This window comes from Balearica regulorum, chromosome 2, assembly GCF_011004875.1.
Source record: "Balearica regulorum gibbericeps isolate bBalReg1 chromosome 2, bBalReg1.pri, whole genome shotgun sequence".
NCBI classification, from domain to species: Eukaryota; Metazoa; Chordata; class Aves; order Gruiformes; family Gruidae; genus Balearica; species Balearica regulorum.
In genome coordinates this window covers 115649378-115665977 of record NC_046185.1, presented here as the reverse complement: position 1 = coordinate 115665977, position 16600 = coordinate 115649378, and the positions used below count along the sequence as shown (strand labels likewise).

General features: G+C 38.1%; 1 protein-coding gene across 5 annotated transcripts in view; it reads right to left on the bottom strand.

Annotated features, from left to right (window-relative positions):
- Positions 1–16600, bottom strand: part of SEPTIN7 (septin 7) — a 283522-nt gene that overhangs the window by 15908 nt on the left and 251014 nt on the right. For all 5 annotated transcript variants that reach the window (XM_075745448.1, XM_075745450.1, XM_075745446.1 and 2 more), the window contains exons 3-6: positions 11747–11853; positions 5477–5577; positions 4753–4887; positions 884–1001 (exon numbers count right to left, since the gene is read on the bottom strand). In XM_075745448.1, coding sequence (XP_075601563.1) covers positions 884–1001; positions 4753–4887; positions 5477–5577; positions 11747–11853 — 461 coding nt within the window. The remainder of the gene's footprint in view (positions 1–883; positions 1002–4752; positions 4888–5476; positions 5578–11746; positions 11854–16600) is intronic.

The following is a 16600-nucleotide window of genomic DNA, read 5'->3' as shown; positions in this document are numbered from 1 at the left end:
TGTTCTACTGTTCCCCCCCGACCTTTACATCAAAAAAAGCCCATGAAATGCAACCAAAACAGACTTCAGGTACCTTGCTTACATTTCTCCAAGGCAAAAAATGTCCTTTAATTTTTCATCTTAAATCAAGAGTTTTGCACACAACACATCTTAATGCCAACTTATTTTCAAAACCTGTGTTCTTCTAAACTAGGACTGGACACAATTCAGTAAAACAAATTCATGCCTTGTCTTGTCCTGTTCCGGGTCCTCCTTATCCTCCCCATACAATACAGCAAAGCCTAAGTGTTCTACTCTGATCATGCAGTTGAAATAAAACATAAACCACTTAGAGACATTAATACCAAATTTATTCTACAAACACAAAGAAATGATATCAGTTCTATCAATGTTAGAATTATCTCACCATCTTTAAAATGTATTACCATAGCCCAAGACTGAACAACAGATATACTGATTCTCATCTAATACCTGAGGCATCTTTAATAAATGTAGCGCATCAAAACAAAAGTTAATACCACAATACAATCAATAGTACTGTAATACTGTTAAATACTTTTTTTTTTTTTAAAACACACAACTTCTGTTAGGCAACTAAATCTTGAAAGCTCCCGTCCTCCCTTACTGATTTTTATCTCAGCAGTGAATTATTTCACTTGCCAAGAATCATACTACACTTGAAACGTCTTCCCCTGAGGATAGAAACACGATTATTTCACCAAGAAATATAATTAAATCTAGAGATATAAATTACTTAGCTTTGCTGTCTCAAGTCATTGCTTCAGGGTTTAAACTTTGCATGTGAGAAGTTAAATCTCACCATTTCCGTAGGGACCAACTTACTAAATTATCCCATGTTGTAAATATTAACCTTTCAACTCACCTGTTTTTTAAACTGTTGGCATTCCTCGGGTGTAAGTGTGTCTGCTTTGGCAATAAGTGGAATGATATTCACTTTTTCATGCAGGCGCTTCATAAACTCTATATCCAAAGGCTTAAGTCTGAAAGACAGCATTAGACCTTTGCAATTTACATTCATTACACAAAAATGTACAAATGATTCAAGATTTGTCCTGACAACTACACTTAAGAAACGGATGAATGATGGATACTTGAATGAAATTCAAAAGGCTATCTGCAACTGCTATAGGAAATCCCCTAGAATTGTATAATACCAGAGGAATAGGTCATAAGTTAAATATTATTAGTAGGCATGAGACTTCAACTAGTGGTAATTACACTCATTTAAGCAAGTGACAAGAACTCTCCTACGAAGGTTGTAAAGCCTGTATCATCAGCTGGAAGATATTTCCATTTAAAGCCTGACTGGTAAAGAGTTCACAGTTGTGAATCATGCCCTGTTCACGCACCCAGCTTCAGCCTCTGAAAGTCATGCTTATTTGTATGCTTCTTCCTGAGAGAGGGCTGTGAGATGTTTTTATACATTAGATTGCTGAAGGCAGTTAACTCTGTGGCCCATGTACAAATGAAGTAGAAATAGCTCATGTTTAAGTTGCTATGTATAACAAAAAGACCATTATGAAAGTGGATGACAACGACGTAAAAACTCAAACAGCCACCATGTGGGTATATAAAACCACTGATGTGGGTCAAAGTGGTCAATATTTCCAGCTTGCTAAAGTAAGGCCACAGAGGTTTTGATGCATTAATGTGTCTGAATTATAGCAAGTTTAGTCAGGCTTAAAGGATTTAAAAAGATTATTTCTCATATAAAATAAATTAGGATTAGGAACATTAAAACCAGATTCATTTGGTATTCAAATTTAGCTTTTTCCCCAAACCACATATAAAAGAATAAAGAAAATATTAAAGAACACATACTTTACTTCGCTTTAACATTTTCTACCTGCCACTGAGTTTCTCAGCTTTTCAACATGTTTCCATTAATGCACATCTAGATTTAGAGCACTGGTTTGGCTATCCATTCACCTTAACATGCTTTCTTCCCTCTCCTTGCTTCAAAAAGTTGCCTATAGGGCAACACCAGGTTAAAGGCCAGTTGTGCTGCTAACGACAACAGTGCTCACCTCAAGGTCTTGAGTTTACAGCGGAGACTGAAGCAGGAAGCCTTTACATAAAGATTCTAGAACTGCAGAGAGAGGCTGCAATTCATTATCACCCCATTTACCTACCTGGAAGGCTCCCCCCACCCTTTCACTCTCTCCCCTTACCCCCAAACTAACCCGTCAGTTCAGATGTTTGTGAGGGTAACAGCTAAAAATGGTAGGATGTGTTAAATCATAGAATCCTTTAGGTTGGAAAAGATCTTTAAGATCGAGTCCAACCATAAACCTAACACTGCAAAGTCCACCACTAAACCATGTCCCTAAGCACCACATCTACGCGTGTTTTAAATGCATCCAGGGTATTAAACACCACTTCCCTGGGCAGCCTGTTCCAATGCTTAATATTGCTTTCACAGTGAAGAAATTTTTCCTAATACCCAATCTAAACCTCCCCTGGTGCAACTTGAGGCTGTTTCCTCTTGTCCTATCGCCTGTTACTTGGGAGGAGAGACCAACACCCACCTGGCTACAACCTCCTTTCAGGTAGTTGTAGAGAGGACTAAGGTCTCCCCTCAGCCTCCTTTTCTCCAGGCTAAACAACCCCAGTTCCCTCAGCCACTCCTCACAAGACTTGTGCTCTAGACCCTTCACCAGCTTCAATTGCCCTTCTCTGGACACGTTCCAGCACCTCAATGTCCTCCTTGTAGTGAGGGGCCCAAAACTGAACACAGTAATCAAGGTGTGGCCTCACCAGAGCTGCGTACAGGGGGACAATCACATCCGTACTCCTGCTGGCCACATTACTGCTGATACAAGCCAGAATTCTGCTGGCCTTCTTGGCCACCTGGGCACACAGCTGGCTCATTCAGCCAGCTGTCAACCAACCCCCCAGGTCCTTTTCCACTGAGGAGCTTTCCAGCCACTCTGCCCCAAGCCTGTAGCATTGCATGGGGTTGTTGTGACCCAAATGGAAGGACCTAACCTGCAATTGTTTTTGGTTTTTTTTCCTTTATAAATTGTAACAAGCTGGCTTTTACAAATTTATTAAGTCATAAGGACAAACAGAAGTAAGTCTACAAATGCTTTAATTCAGTGTAAATATAATCATGCATTAGGAGGAAAGACTACACTACTTGATGGTTTACACATGCTGCTGTCTGCACAGGAAACATGACCTAAGACTGCACCACCACAAAAACCAGGTAGGAAGCGAGCAATGTCCTTTTCAGAAAAGACAGCATCTTAAAAGAGGAAATGAATGCTAACAGCAGCACCAATTTCCTCTGTGCTCCATTAATTTCCTTAATTAGGTGACAATTCCAAGCACTTACTCCAGTAATTGAAAGATACTACGGAAACCTAGCTCAAGTTTACAGGTTTTTGCCCCCTCAAGAATAATATGAAATACTTGTACAAGGAACATACTTCTCCAGCTTTTAGCCTTACAAATTTAGTGACCAAAACCTAATTTATCTGAAGCATACCTTTATTTTTTCTTACAAAAAAAATTGTACCTCCCATCGGTTTAGAAAGTTTTAATAGATAACAAGGGTGGTGGTGGTGGGGGAAGACAAATGTTTTTTCAAGAATCTGAAAGTTATGCTCAAAAAAGATTGACTAACACAAGGAACAGATCATTTTCCCGTTATTTAAATGACATTTTGATTTTGCACACTAGTAAAATAATATATGCCAGGGACTCAAGTGTTTGCATTTAAAATTGACATGCATGTTAAGCAAACCTGACATTACAAGCATGCATGCTGAACAACAACCAAAAATGTTAAAGCAAGTCTACATAAGAAACACTCTTCTCCACCCCCCCGATATTTTTTCCAAATTTGAGAACTCTCTCTAGTTCAAAATTATTAGAAATGTTCCGATGCTAGCTACAGAAGCTGAGTGTAATAGTTGGCATTTTTCACTGCCTGATGAATATTTCTCAGAATTCCTTCATTACCCCTTTCAACAAGTTTTACTACTTTTGACCTGTACAATAGAATAGGCTGCTTATCTTCTCCTCCTTCTGGTTTTGGAGGTATAACTTAGAAGTCTCTGACAAATTTGATCAGTTATAATGATAAAATGCTAAGCAACCAATTTCAGATACAGTCAATCTGCATCAAATACACTCTAGAAACGCAGTTCTCTCTCTCTACCACTAGATAGAAGTCTGATCAAATTAAAAACTGAGCAGGGGTGGAAGATTGCATAATAATTGAAAAAAATCCAGAATGCCTATATTGGAATTGTCACTAGACAAAGGATTACACTCCAGGTGAATTAAAGCATCCTAGTAAGGATGCATAAAACTTCCTATCTTCAATTTATCATTAAAATCCACGGAAGGGAGGAAGAGTGGACAGGAAAAATTCTGTTGCTTGAAGTATGAACCAGTTTCTCCTAAACAGGAATGTGTGAACAAAAGACATAGATCACAAATAGACCTGGCAATTGTGAACACCTGTCTATTTTTAATTGTTCTAACACTATTTTTCTTGTTATGCAATTAATGTGCAATCATGTTTTCTGGTGTTCTGACTTATTTCTTGTCTGGCTTGCTGGTGTTTGACAAGCCAAAGTAAGCTCATCTTGAAATTAAGCATGGTCTGCAGGCCATTTAGAAAATCCTGTTTGGAACTTTACATAACTAAGAATGCCAAATTTGGATATTTATCTGAGATAAAAGACAGAGAAAGGAAACATAAAACACACTTATACCAACCCATGTCCTGAAGGCGCAATGAAGTATAAACAACACTGCACTCTATTATCTGGCATCTGACGTCTGTTCACTCGAGATTCTGCATTCAGGTAGTCCTCAAATTTACTGTCAATGTAGTCGATAACTGGCTGCCAACTGCAGAGGTTACATGAATAAAAACCTGTAAGTTGTATCATTTATGTAAAAAAGTATGTCTTTCCTAAGAAACAGATGTACACTATTTCCCCATGGCTTGCCTTTTTTTTTTTTTTACATTAAGAGACTTCAAGACAGCACATTTTAAGTGACCAGCTCCTCAACATACAACTGAGTTACATAGCTCTGAAGATACAATCTGTGAATTCACTGAAAAACCTTTTCAAACACAATTACCTTCATTGTAATAGTATTAAATAGAACACTTCAGAACAGTACCCAAAGGAGTACGCTTTACTGGTAACATCTCGTGACAGCACAGAGGTTGGTTCTGCACATTGCATGTGTGGATAAAGAGCCAAATGCTCCATTTGCTTTAAAGGGAAAAGCTGATAGCATATCAATCAAGTTATAAGAGTACTTGGAACTGCAGTAGTTAAAGTTTTCAGCTAGCTGAAAAGTTTAAAAGTGTTAATATTTTAACTGAAGATCCAAGTGTGCATTTAAAAAAAAAAGTCAGAAGGTATTATCTCACACACACGCAAAATACAATTCAGTATTGTGGGAGAACATACAACGAATGTCTTACCAATTACTATTATCCACAGCATCTCCAAATCCTGGTGTGTCAACTATTGTGAGTAGTAACTGAACACCACCTTCTTTGATTAAAACTTTCGACTGTTCAACCTGTAAAATGAATAAGGTGAGGTTAAATTTTTAGCAATTTCATCACCCATCTTAAACACTGGGAAAAGCATTCAATGAATAAAAAGTCTAAAAGAATTGCTAACTTTTCTGCTTCAGAGGGATAGTGAGTCCATGTTTTGCTTATAAAATCCTAATAATTTTATAATCATTAATTTTTTTAAAGGGGAAATAAAGGGGTCATAAATTAAAGTCAATGATAAGAGAACCCATCTGAGTATACAGGATACCTTAACGTTTTAACTCCTATTGAAACAGGAAAAACCCTAACCAACAATACTAATGCCAGTATATGTAAAAAAAAAAAAAAAAAAAGGTTCTGAGATATCCAGACATTCTGATAGACCAGGCATTATACTTGATGAAATTGTGAACTTTGGTTACTTCAAAGAAAATTGGACTTTTCGAAACTAACCTGCCCCCCCAAGCGCCTTAGACACCTCATTTCTAGTCCTGTATTTTTAACAATACATTTATTCTTCTGCTAGTATAATGCTTGGGGAAGGAATCGCAGAGAACACGATGGTTTCCTGTTACAAACTGATTGATATTGGAAGGTAATAAAATCTAGTTGCAATCTGCTGAGCTAGACCTCATGTGACCATAATGGATTGGTTCCTGCTAGCTCAGGTCACTGGTGGAAACCTGGCTCAGGAGGCAGCTGCACCAGCATACGGCATGATGCAATATCTGGGTGTGGGAACGTGTGCCTCGAGTTGTGACCACCCATCTGCAGCACATTTCAGTCAGCATGTCAAACAGATTAAGCATGTCATGACACAGAAAATTTAGATTAAAAAGCAAATGGACTGCTACCCCCTTCTTTCTACTAATATCTCAGTAATTATTGATAATGCAGTGTCAGGTGTATCTGCTTGAGAAAGAGCTGTACACCTGTCGTATCAGTCAGTTTGATCTAAAACAGTAAGAAATTACAAACTCATGTTAGTGCGTTGGCTCTTTCCAATTGCTCATATTTAATCATAGTTTTTCTCCCCTGATATTAAGAAAATTTCTATTAAATTACTACTGACACCATCCTCTAGATATGGATTCAAGAAATCGACCATGCGAGTCATTCAGAGCCACACACGAGTTGGCAGACGTTGATGCCACCTTGTTGCTCACTGCTTGACATTTCTTAAGCCTCCTGAACCCTAACAGGGAAAGAAAAGCAAGCTATATTTAACTAGATGAACACCTGCAAAAACATTCAGTAATGAGCTTTCAGAGAGAAGAGAAACCTGGATAGTAAATCTTACCTGGATGGTCTCTTGAGCAGCTCAAGATGTGAGAGAGATCGTATCAACACTGCTTAAGTGCTTGCACATCCCTAGTTATATAGGTGAAAGACTCTCACAGCCACACCTGAACACTGTTGCAAACACTTTGCAATCACTGGTTATGTAATGCAATGCAAATTTACAAGCTAAATTAACACCCTGCAGAAAGTCAAACTAAATACCTCTTGCACAAGGAAAACATTGATTCTAATTCAGAAGAGCATATACAGAAACACAAGAGACAGTAACTAACTGCAAAGAAAGCTCCACATTTAAGCTCTGAGTGTGCAGTATACTGTTTTTACCTGCTCATCAGTAGGGATCCTATCTGAGCCAGATCAATCCCTTTCACTGCTAGGTCTCAAAAAATTAATTCAGCTACACTATGGCCGTCTACAGCACGCAATCATCATGATCTGATTCTTCACCCAACAAAAAGACCAAAAAAAAGCTTCAGCAAGGCAGCTTCATAAAACAAGACTCCCCAACACTAGGCTGCCTGGATGCTAGTTACGGAAGAATCCAGATTGGGGTGGACTTCAAGACCACCCAATTCTATTTCCTACTTGAGCAGGCCTCACCTTACCACAAGGTTAAGAAGGTTAAAAAAAAAAGAAATAATAAAAAAACCCAACCCATACCCACCAGCCTAAGAGTTACCCTTTCACTAACAGTATAACTCCTGTCCTTCCAAAAGTGTCGAGTCCAAAGCCATGAGAACCTAGGAATACATGCAGTGCTTTAAAAACTTATGTTTTAATTGTGGTGAATGTATTTCCATCCCCCCCAAGAGTTCTATGGGGAAATTTTATTGCACACAATCAATGCCAGAACTCAAGAGAATAATCTCCAGCCACACAGTCAACTCAGCCAAGAGTTTACTACTCACAAGTTTTACCACACAGGAGATTAATTTCTGATTCCTCACATTCTTTTTGCTATCTTGCATACAGTAACCACAGAGCCCTTCTATAACCAAGCTCTCTGCAAGTATAAGAAACCCATAACACTATCAAAATACTAGAGATGATAATGTGGAGAGCTGTACTTGTGCCAAGTGCTACAAGGTATCAGCTTTATTCTCCAGCACAAAAATTCCCAGCAAGAACCATTAAATTATTAAGCACTCACAGTGGAATGCTTTTACAAAAGAAGCAATTAATAAAACATTATCTTGAACGTGTGTTTATAACAAAGGAAAAGGAAGGTCAGGAGAGCCTCAGAAATGCCACGCCAAACATTTTTCCTGATTCTGTATGCTTGTAAAATGTAAGTGTGGCTGAATTTATGAAGTCACCTTCTGACAAATGGCCTGCAGTAACTGAATGTCTGCAGACAGTGCTAACACCTTACTGGGCGGTGAGGATTTAAATTTATTCTTACTTTTCATAAATTCATGTAGGTATCTTGCTATCAGAACAGGATTTTCAAAAGCCTACAGAACAAGAAACATCAGTTGATCAAATTAGATGTCCTATGCTCACGTCACGGACAATCAGAACACATCTACCGTATTATTGTAAGCGAGAGATAATCTACCATATTATTGTAAGGTAGAGACTGCTGGTATGAGACAGTAGGTGAAGAACCTGCCATAAAGCCTCTGTAAAACTGCATTTTTCTAACCTAAATGGATGTGTCCATATATGGTCAAAGGCACAGAAAGCAGCAACATCTGGAAAAGATCCAGAAAAATCACTGTAAACTAGTGTCATTCATAGTTAAGCATCCAACTGCATCCTATCATCTGATTTACAAGTATTCCCAAGGGATTCATGGAAAACATTAGTTCAAGTCTTGGAATTTAAAACTTTTTATTAAAAGTCGCCTCCAAACAGTCATTTTCCCATGCACTCCAGTCAACTGGGTCACACGGGTCTCCTCGGCAGTTACTACACAGCATTCATGACTTGATGCTTCTTGCAGCTTGACTACTTTTAATGGATTAAACAAGCCTTTACCATATTCCATTTAAGACAGTCAAATAACGATCAAAGAAAACATATTTCATGCCCCATCATTTCTGAAGAAGTTTCCTTTGAATTCATCTGACATCGTCACTTACTATTAACTGTTTTTTCTGTGTTTTCCACGAAATTAATACAAAGGACCTGCCTCACAAAACAACTTCAAACTGCAATTGTTTTCAAGCCTAAACAACAGTGTGTATTGTATTCATCTATGTGAGACACTCTTATACAATTCCTGATCGATAAGTTATTCCTACCATATAAGAGCAGATGATTATTACCACCAAGATTTTACGATGCTCTGGTGGTCTGTCTCATTTCTACCCTACAAAACTCCTTCTACAAAACACAGAATTTTCAAGGTTGTGGGAAGAAACAATTTTATCCTCACTTAGACATTGACACTGAAATAAGACAGTTTCAGTTTCCTTTTTAAAATGCTACACTTACTGATTTTTCATTCATCACAGCAAGTAACTGAAAGCAAAGCAATGTTGCACTACATGCATACTCAAACAAAAATCCCCCAACTTATTAGATAAAGTAAACAATAGTATCTAAGGGGGAAGGGTGGTCTTTAAAAAATACTTTATTTCAATCATATCATTTGCTAAGTCGTGATAGACCCCAATTTGCTACTGAAAATAGTTTTGGCTAGTTCTCAGCCACCTTCAGGCTTTAGCCCACACAGTGGAATTAGGAAAAAATGCAATGGCTTTTCAGCCAGGACTCTGCTCAAGCCTTTTTTTCAGCATTACATGTCTTCCAAAAAAAAAAAAAAAAAACCCAAACAAACAAACACCACAAAACAGAAAAAACCAACCCCAAAAAATTAAGTGACACTTCATGGAAAGTATGGGGGGTTTTCTTCAACCAGTAAGTTAATAAAAATCAAACCACCTCTGAAGAACTCAAATGGTCACAATGAACAGATCATCTAATTTTGACATTTGATGAGAGTACTTAACTCAGATTCCAAAAGCAACAGAGTTTCAGTTTTGGTTTTCTTACATTGATCCACCTTTAGCCAGGGTGGGACTGAGTTATCTTTGAAAGATGTTAAGTTTTTGTCATTTTGTGTGTAAATTCTTCCTATGATTTTTTCCCAGTTTAAAAAAAATTTAAAAATCTTCCAATAAAGGCAATCAAACCCACCGTTATTTAAACTATAATTCAATGAACATAACCTGAATTGGTTTAGCTTCAGCTAAACCAATATGTAATCAACAGTAATGAAATCACACTAAGTCTCTCTTGCAATTAAAAAGTCACCTTTCTACTCAGTTTTCCAACATTCACTGATTATTTCATTAATAAGTGTATTATACCAGAGCTTAACTATTTGTACACCTTTTCCATCGCAACTAACATCTCTTAAACGGGTACATAAATTCAACCCTTCTAATTCAAATAATGAACTAATGCCCCTGCTAACAAGCTTTCAAGTCCATGTTTGTCAGTCACTATCATTTTACATTAAACTGATAAAACACCCTAATAAACATGACCAAAGCTTAGAGAAATGTAAATATATTGTTAATCAAACTCAGCAAGTTCAAAAGCTTTCTTCTGAATAAAATAATTGATACTCTGCAACAAATGTATTGCCTATTAGTATTCAAGACTTTTATTCAAGACTTTGATGTTGAGTTGAGTAAATGACAAGCAATGTCATTTAACCTTCTTAGTATCAGCATAACTAACTTTTTCCTCGTCTTCTGGTAGTTATTCAGTGTTCTGAGATTGGATTTAAAAAACCAAAACAACAGCTTACCCAAAACCTCAAACAAAAACAAACCAAAAATCCCACAAAACAATAAGGTCAGTGGACATAGCATTGGAGCATAGTTAATTGATTCCATTGAATAAAAAAGACCCATTCAATTTTGCAGCTTTGTTGAGCACCTTGCATACCCTCCTAACTCAACACAAGGCTTCATCACTTTATGACAACTCTAATTGCATGGTCACTTCAGCCACAGCAGAAGTGGTCTGAGACTGTCATATTTTGCAGCTGGAGGAACTCTGCTGGACAACAGCAGCAATGGCGAGCACCTCCAGTCCTCATCTGTACAAAGTGACAATTATCACAAGCTATCTTCACCGAAATCTTAAAGAAGTGTCTGACAAGCATCAAGAGAGATGAATGGAGCTCATTCATCCTTATTCCACTGCACAGCTGTGGAGGCAGAAAATACCCCACTGAAACATAATGATTTCCTAAACTACCCACAACACTATTTAGTTATTTCTTAGTATTAGGGGTTTTTTTTAATAAGCTTTTTGCAATACAAAAAGTATGCTCCTTTTCTTGAGAGAGAATCTTATCGATCAGTAGCAAATTATTACACAAAACAAATGGATCAGGTCCAGGTTTTCAGTCTTTGACTAAACATAATGGTTGTATCATGCACTTGCAGGTTGTATCATGCACTTTGCCTATACAAGTCCAGCACTTGAAGTCAGCCAGGTTCATCCTGGTCCCAGATATGTTTCAGAACAACAACTTACAATGGGAGGGGACATACCACCACAAAGGGTACAGGTTGCAGAACACGGGGTTTAGTGTACATCTATGTATTTCTACACATATACTCAATATCTTAACTGATAATAAAACATTCAATTTCTGAACAGGACTGCACCCATATGATGTCTAAAGTACACATAGCACACAAAGTACTTAAGGGTTCCCATCCTTCAACAGGCTACAAGCTTTGTAACCTGGAATTTTTGTGTAGCTACGGTACACTGAAAGACACGCTGTGTATTACCTAGTGGTTCACATTCTGCCTAAACTTACTTGAAATATAGGTGCTTATGTGGCAACTGTATCCCCTTGCGTTACTAAATTGCAAGTTAGGTCCTTCAAGCTGCTGTTTCTTCACCCAGACATACCTGTACAGTCTTTTTAATTCTGTGTGAAGGACCTGGATACTCTGGAGAATACAATTCTGTTAAGAATAATGAGTTGATTAATGTTGATTTTCCCAGTCCAGATTCACCTAGAAGAAAAACAGAACAGTTTCAGTAAAAACAGAAGTATCACACTGAGTATAAACATTTAGATCTACGTTTCAAATACTCTTGAAACTTACTACCTGAAAACATGCACTGCACTCTAAGGCTTTAAGAATCTATCACCTTTTCCAATTTCAAGGAAAATCTTGCAAATCAAATTGTCACTGCTGCATTCTGTAGACGTTCATTTTTCTGATCACATTATGTACCGAATGCATTTAGCACTTCTCCATCGCTCCCATAACAACATACAGAGATGATATTGCCCCACATTAAAGTTTATAAACAAGCTGTCTTCCTGGTATTACTTCCCATCATGACGCCAATGCAGACTAACCTATCTCCTTTATTTCAAGTATTTTTTGAGGGTCTTATTGTCAGAGAGGGGGGAAAAAAAAAAAAGAAAAAGAGAGAAAAACAGAAAAGAAAATCGAGATTATTTCGCTCTAACTTCTAAACCCACAAAAGCTAAAATGAAGTTCCAGAACTATGTGGTTTGCCTGGGAATTTTGTTGTTGTTGGGGCAGGGAAGAGGGATTGCATTTTGTTTGTTTGTTTTTTTGGTAATTTGTTCATGAGCAACAATAAGTCAGCCTTGCTAAAGAATCTAGAGGCACTACTGCCATAACAATCCAAGCAAATACAATTACAATACCCACAGCAAAAACTACCCTCCCTATTTACAGCTCTACAGAGACAGGAGCAAGAATTTCAAATCAACTACTCATTACAGAATTTAAAAATACCGGTCTTTTGCTTAGTTTTCTATTGTAAAGAAACTACTTCAACATGACAATTCACACTGGCATGAGAATGAAGGAAAAAAGTATACGAAAGTGATACTTCCAGTTCAAGTTTTCATATGCAATGCTGTTAGTACATTGACCTAAATGGAAACAGTCACACAGAAATCTGCTCTTAAGTTAACGAATTTGAGTGCAAACTACTGGTGATATACTTTCACTTAGGGAGGAGAACAAGCTGCACTGCCTCCACACTTTGAAAAGAAAAAAAACCTAACCTCCTAATTCTCCCCATCCCCAAACAAATACCGGTCAGTTTAAAGAAAAAACTCAGAAAGCTTCACAACATGCCTTGAGACACATGTCCTGGGTTAATGCAAATAATTGAGAATTACAAAATAGAAAGTAGTTACAAACTTCAGTAGACAAGACCTTGTCTCCACTGTAACAGCTGGCTCGATTTCATACACAAGCTAGCTTACACACATCAGCCATCTCAATTACAATAGCATAGCTCAGTCTCTGCAGCACTGAACAGAGCAATCCGATTAGCTATACTGTAAAGGGATTAGCAGCCGATGAAACATTGCCACCAGAGCTCCTGCAGGCCAGCCACGCCATTAGCTGTGCTTGCTCTTCAAACCCCACCCTGTCCCACAGATGAGCTAACCCACGCTGCAGCCAGGGTCTGGCTACGGCCAGGAAGACGGGCTGCGGCAGCCAAGGAACAAAGAGGTGCTCAAGTCATAACCTCAACACAGCAGAGCTGGGAACACTAAACCCAACACAACAGCTATATGCGAGCCAGAGGAGACAGGTTTGCTGACAAGCATTTAATCATTACCACTGCAGAATTTGCCTTTTTCAGATGCACTCAACATTTCAGACCTACGTGGTAAATACAGTGCCTAAAAGTGTCTGGTTGTAAGGGACACATGTCTTCTACTCTGAACTCGCAAGATCTTTTGGGCATGGTCAGATAAAGCTGAGAGGCTTCCCTACAAAGTTTGCAATAGAAAGAAGCTTCTGAAAAGCACAGCTTTCCAACCTCATAGCTGCAGCCAGTTTAAAACTTAACCTTCTCCCTCTCACAACTCTGCTCAAGATACTTCTATCATTCCAGTTAAACTGACGAGTTTTTTTATCCACCCTACTGAACCCCTCAAGAGGAGGGCTCTGATTTTGCAATGTGCGATTCATATTCTTTCAGCGAACATCGCTTTTTTAGTTGGCCATAATCTTGCAAAAGGCTCTCTACTGCACTATTGAAGAAAGGTTTGTGTGTCGGATTCTATTCTAATACACAAAAAGGGTTGTCTCTTCTTCTCCCTTCTACTAGGGTTACTGCTGGTCTTAACATACTACAGAATTTAAAATGGAAAACACTCAGAACAACCACTTCTCCCAAAAATCACAGTGCTTGTCAAGTTGCCATTGAAATTCAACATATGGAAATAAGATTTTCAGCTTTGAAAGAATGCGATGGAAAACCAGCAGCTCTCCCTAGATGGTTCCTGCAGCTGTGGCACTCCATACCAAGTAGTTCCTAAACTGCTGAAGCATTACGCCCTGATACATTTGAGATTTGCTCCTCCCGCCCGTTACAGTAGCAAGGATGGGAAGGCAGTTTTGAGCTGAAATTAGTGAAAAGACAAGTATGCTAAGGGTATTTATGCGCCACCTTGTCCTCAAAGGTGCCCAGCCTTGTAGATACTCATACCTATGCTAACTTTAATCAGCCAGTGCAGATTGTAACAGTTTAAACTGCTTAACTGCTGCCAGAAAATGAGGTATTACATGTAAGCGTGTGCATCAATACACCAATCCTGGATGCAGTTGTACCTTAGACCATGTAACAGTCAACATCTATGCTGGTAGTAAAAGGCTGTAATATCAAATAAAACAATTCCCTGAAATGGTAGGTAAGAACCATAACTGAAACATTCACTATTGTACTATGGGGAGTCATGCTGCTTCCACTGTAATCAAACAGGAATTTCTCTGCTGAGTACAGAGGAAGCAGAATTAGAGAAACCAAGTGTATTTGAACAATTCTAGTGGCCTTTTTGGACACATTAAAATATCCTGATCCTAAAATATCTTTCTAGCTAGAAATATGGCAAGGAAAAAAAAACTCCACCAAACAAACCCCTCTGTTCTTCCTATGTAGAACGTTGCTCAATCCAAATTCACCTGAAAAGATTCCCTACTGGAAAGGCTGGGAATGCAGCTTCCAAGGATGCAATGGGCTATGAATACGATAAAAAAAACCACAAGAGAACAGGGAATACAAGTGGAATTTATTTCGCCTTAACATTAAAAAAGACACATCCCAAATAAAATGCATCTTCCAACTCTCAGTAAGCATTTCTGATGAGATTTTGCCATTTCACCATTAGATGAAGTGGCATAAGGATGCAATGTAATAGAAGCATTTCAGCAGTAATAACTTCCAAACACTCAATGCATCATGATACAGTTAGATCTAGCTGCCAAATTTAGAGTGAGCGATTTTTAGAAATACCCTATGTCTTCTGCTTTCAGCATGAAATGTTTTGTTTCAAAAAGAAAAGAAAGAAATACTTTGACTTTGCAGGGTCGTCCTGAATCCAAGAGTTTATTAACTATTTTTGGTATCCAGCTACTGCTTTTACCTTGCCCTCACTCTCCCACTAAATGTTTCATATATGCCTCAATTTCTTCTGAACAAATACACAGGTCTTTCTTCATTTTGTCTTGTGTTTATCAGCAAATTAGTGTTTCAAAATTCCAGTATTTTCTCAAGCCGTTTTTCCTCTATAGTCACATTCAAATACATGGAGCTGGTCACTCTTGTTGGTAGAAACAGGCATGTACTTTTACTAACGTACTCCTGTCAGTCTTGCAAAGGACAGAACCTTTTGTCAGCCCTTACTGGACTAGCAAAAGTTCCAACTCTTCTCAAGTCCATGAATTTCTAAATGGCTGTACAAATTCTGGAGATTTTCTTACACACTTGGGTTAAGAATTATCTGTTGACAATTAGCATCTTTATACAGATGACCCATGGCGTATCATTTAAAATTAACATTGGATAGCAAAATTTCTTCTGTGAACAAAACACTGACCAAGTACTTCCTTTTTTCTCTACACGGATGAGACTAGCTGTAACATGAGAAGGGGAAAAAGAAATCCCACCCCAACACAGTCAGCTTTTTCTTTTGTATCTCAAACATATTTTTGAAGGGTCAGAATAGACCACCAGCAACCACTGGAATGGTTTGCAAACAATGGTAAATAGTCTCCAGAATAACATTAAAGCAGACAAGTATGGAGAACAATTAAAAAACTGGAACAACGAAGTGCACTTCATGGGAATGGGGGAAAAGCAGTGCTCCAGAGATGAAAAAATAAATAACTCAGGTTGTTCTCAACTGAGCTACATAAATCTCCTCCCTATGATAACAGAAGCGAATTGTTATCCTTAAATCTTAATGATGCTGCTTCTTTCACCGTTCGTTGTTGTGGCACGTTGAGAATGTGGCATATTTCCAACCTCCTCCAACTTTTCATTTTCAGCCTCCGCCATTCTTACTCAAATATCTACAACAGAAATGGACAAATAGTCCAGTCCAAACCAGTTTTCAGATTTATATGTAACTTCTTTTGGAAACTGTTAATTTCTAATTGATATATTACATCTCCTGAAAATGCACCACACTACATCCTCTAGCTACCACATCACTCTGAAAATCCAGGATCAGTTTTCTGCTGTGATCTCCTAGTATTTTTAGGATCTTGCTTTCTAAAAATCAAAGCCCTGAACTTAAAAGCATGACTTACATTCTTAGATTGATGACCCCACGTGAGAGTTCGTGATACGCATCAAGTGATTGAGATCATGAATCAATATCGAACATTCTCAGTCTGCTCTCTGCATGGTTTATTTCCTACCTTCTCATTAAGGAGGAAAGAAATTACTCTTGCAGGAATCACCAGAAGTTTTTCC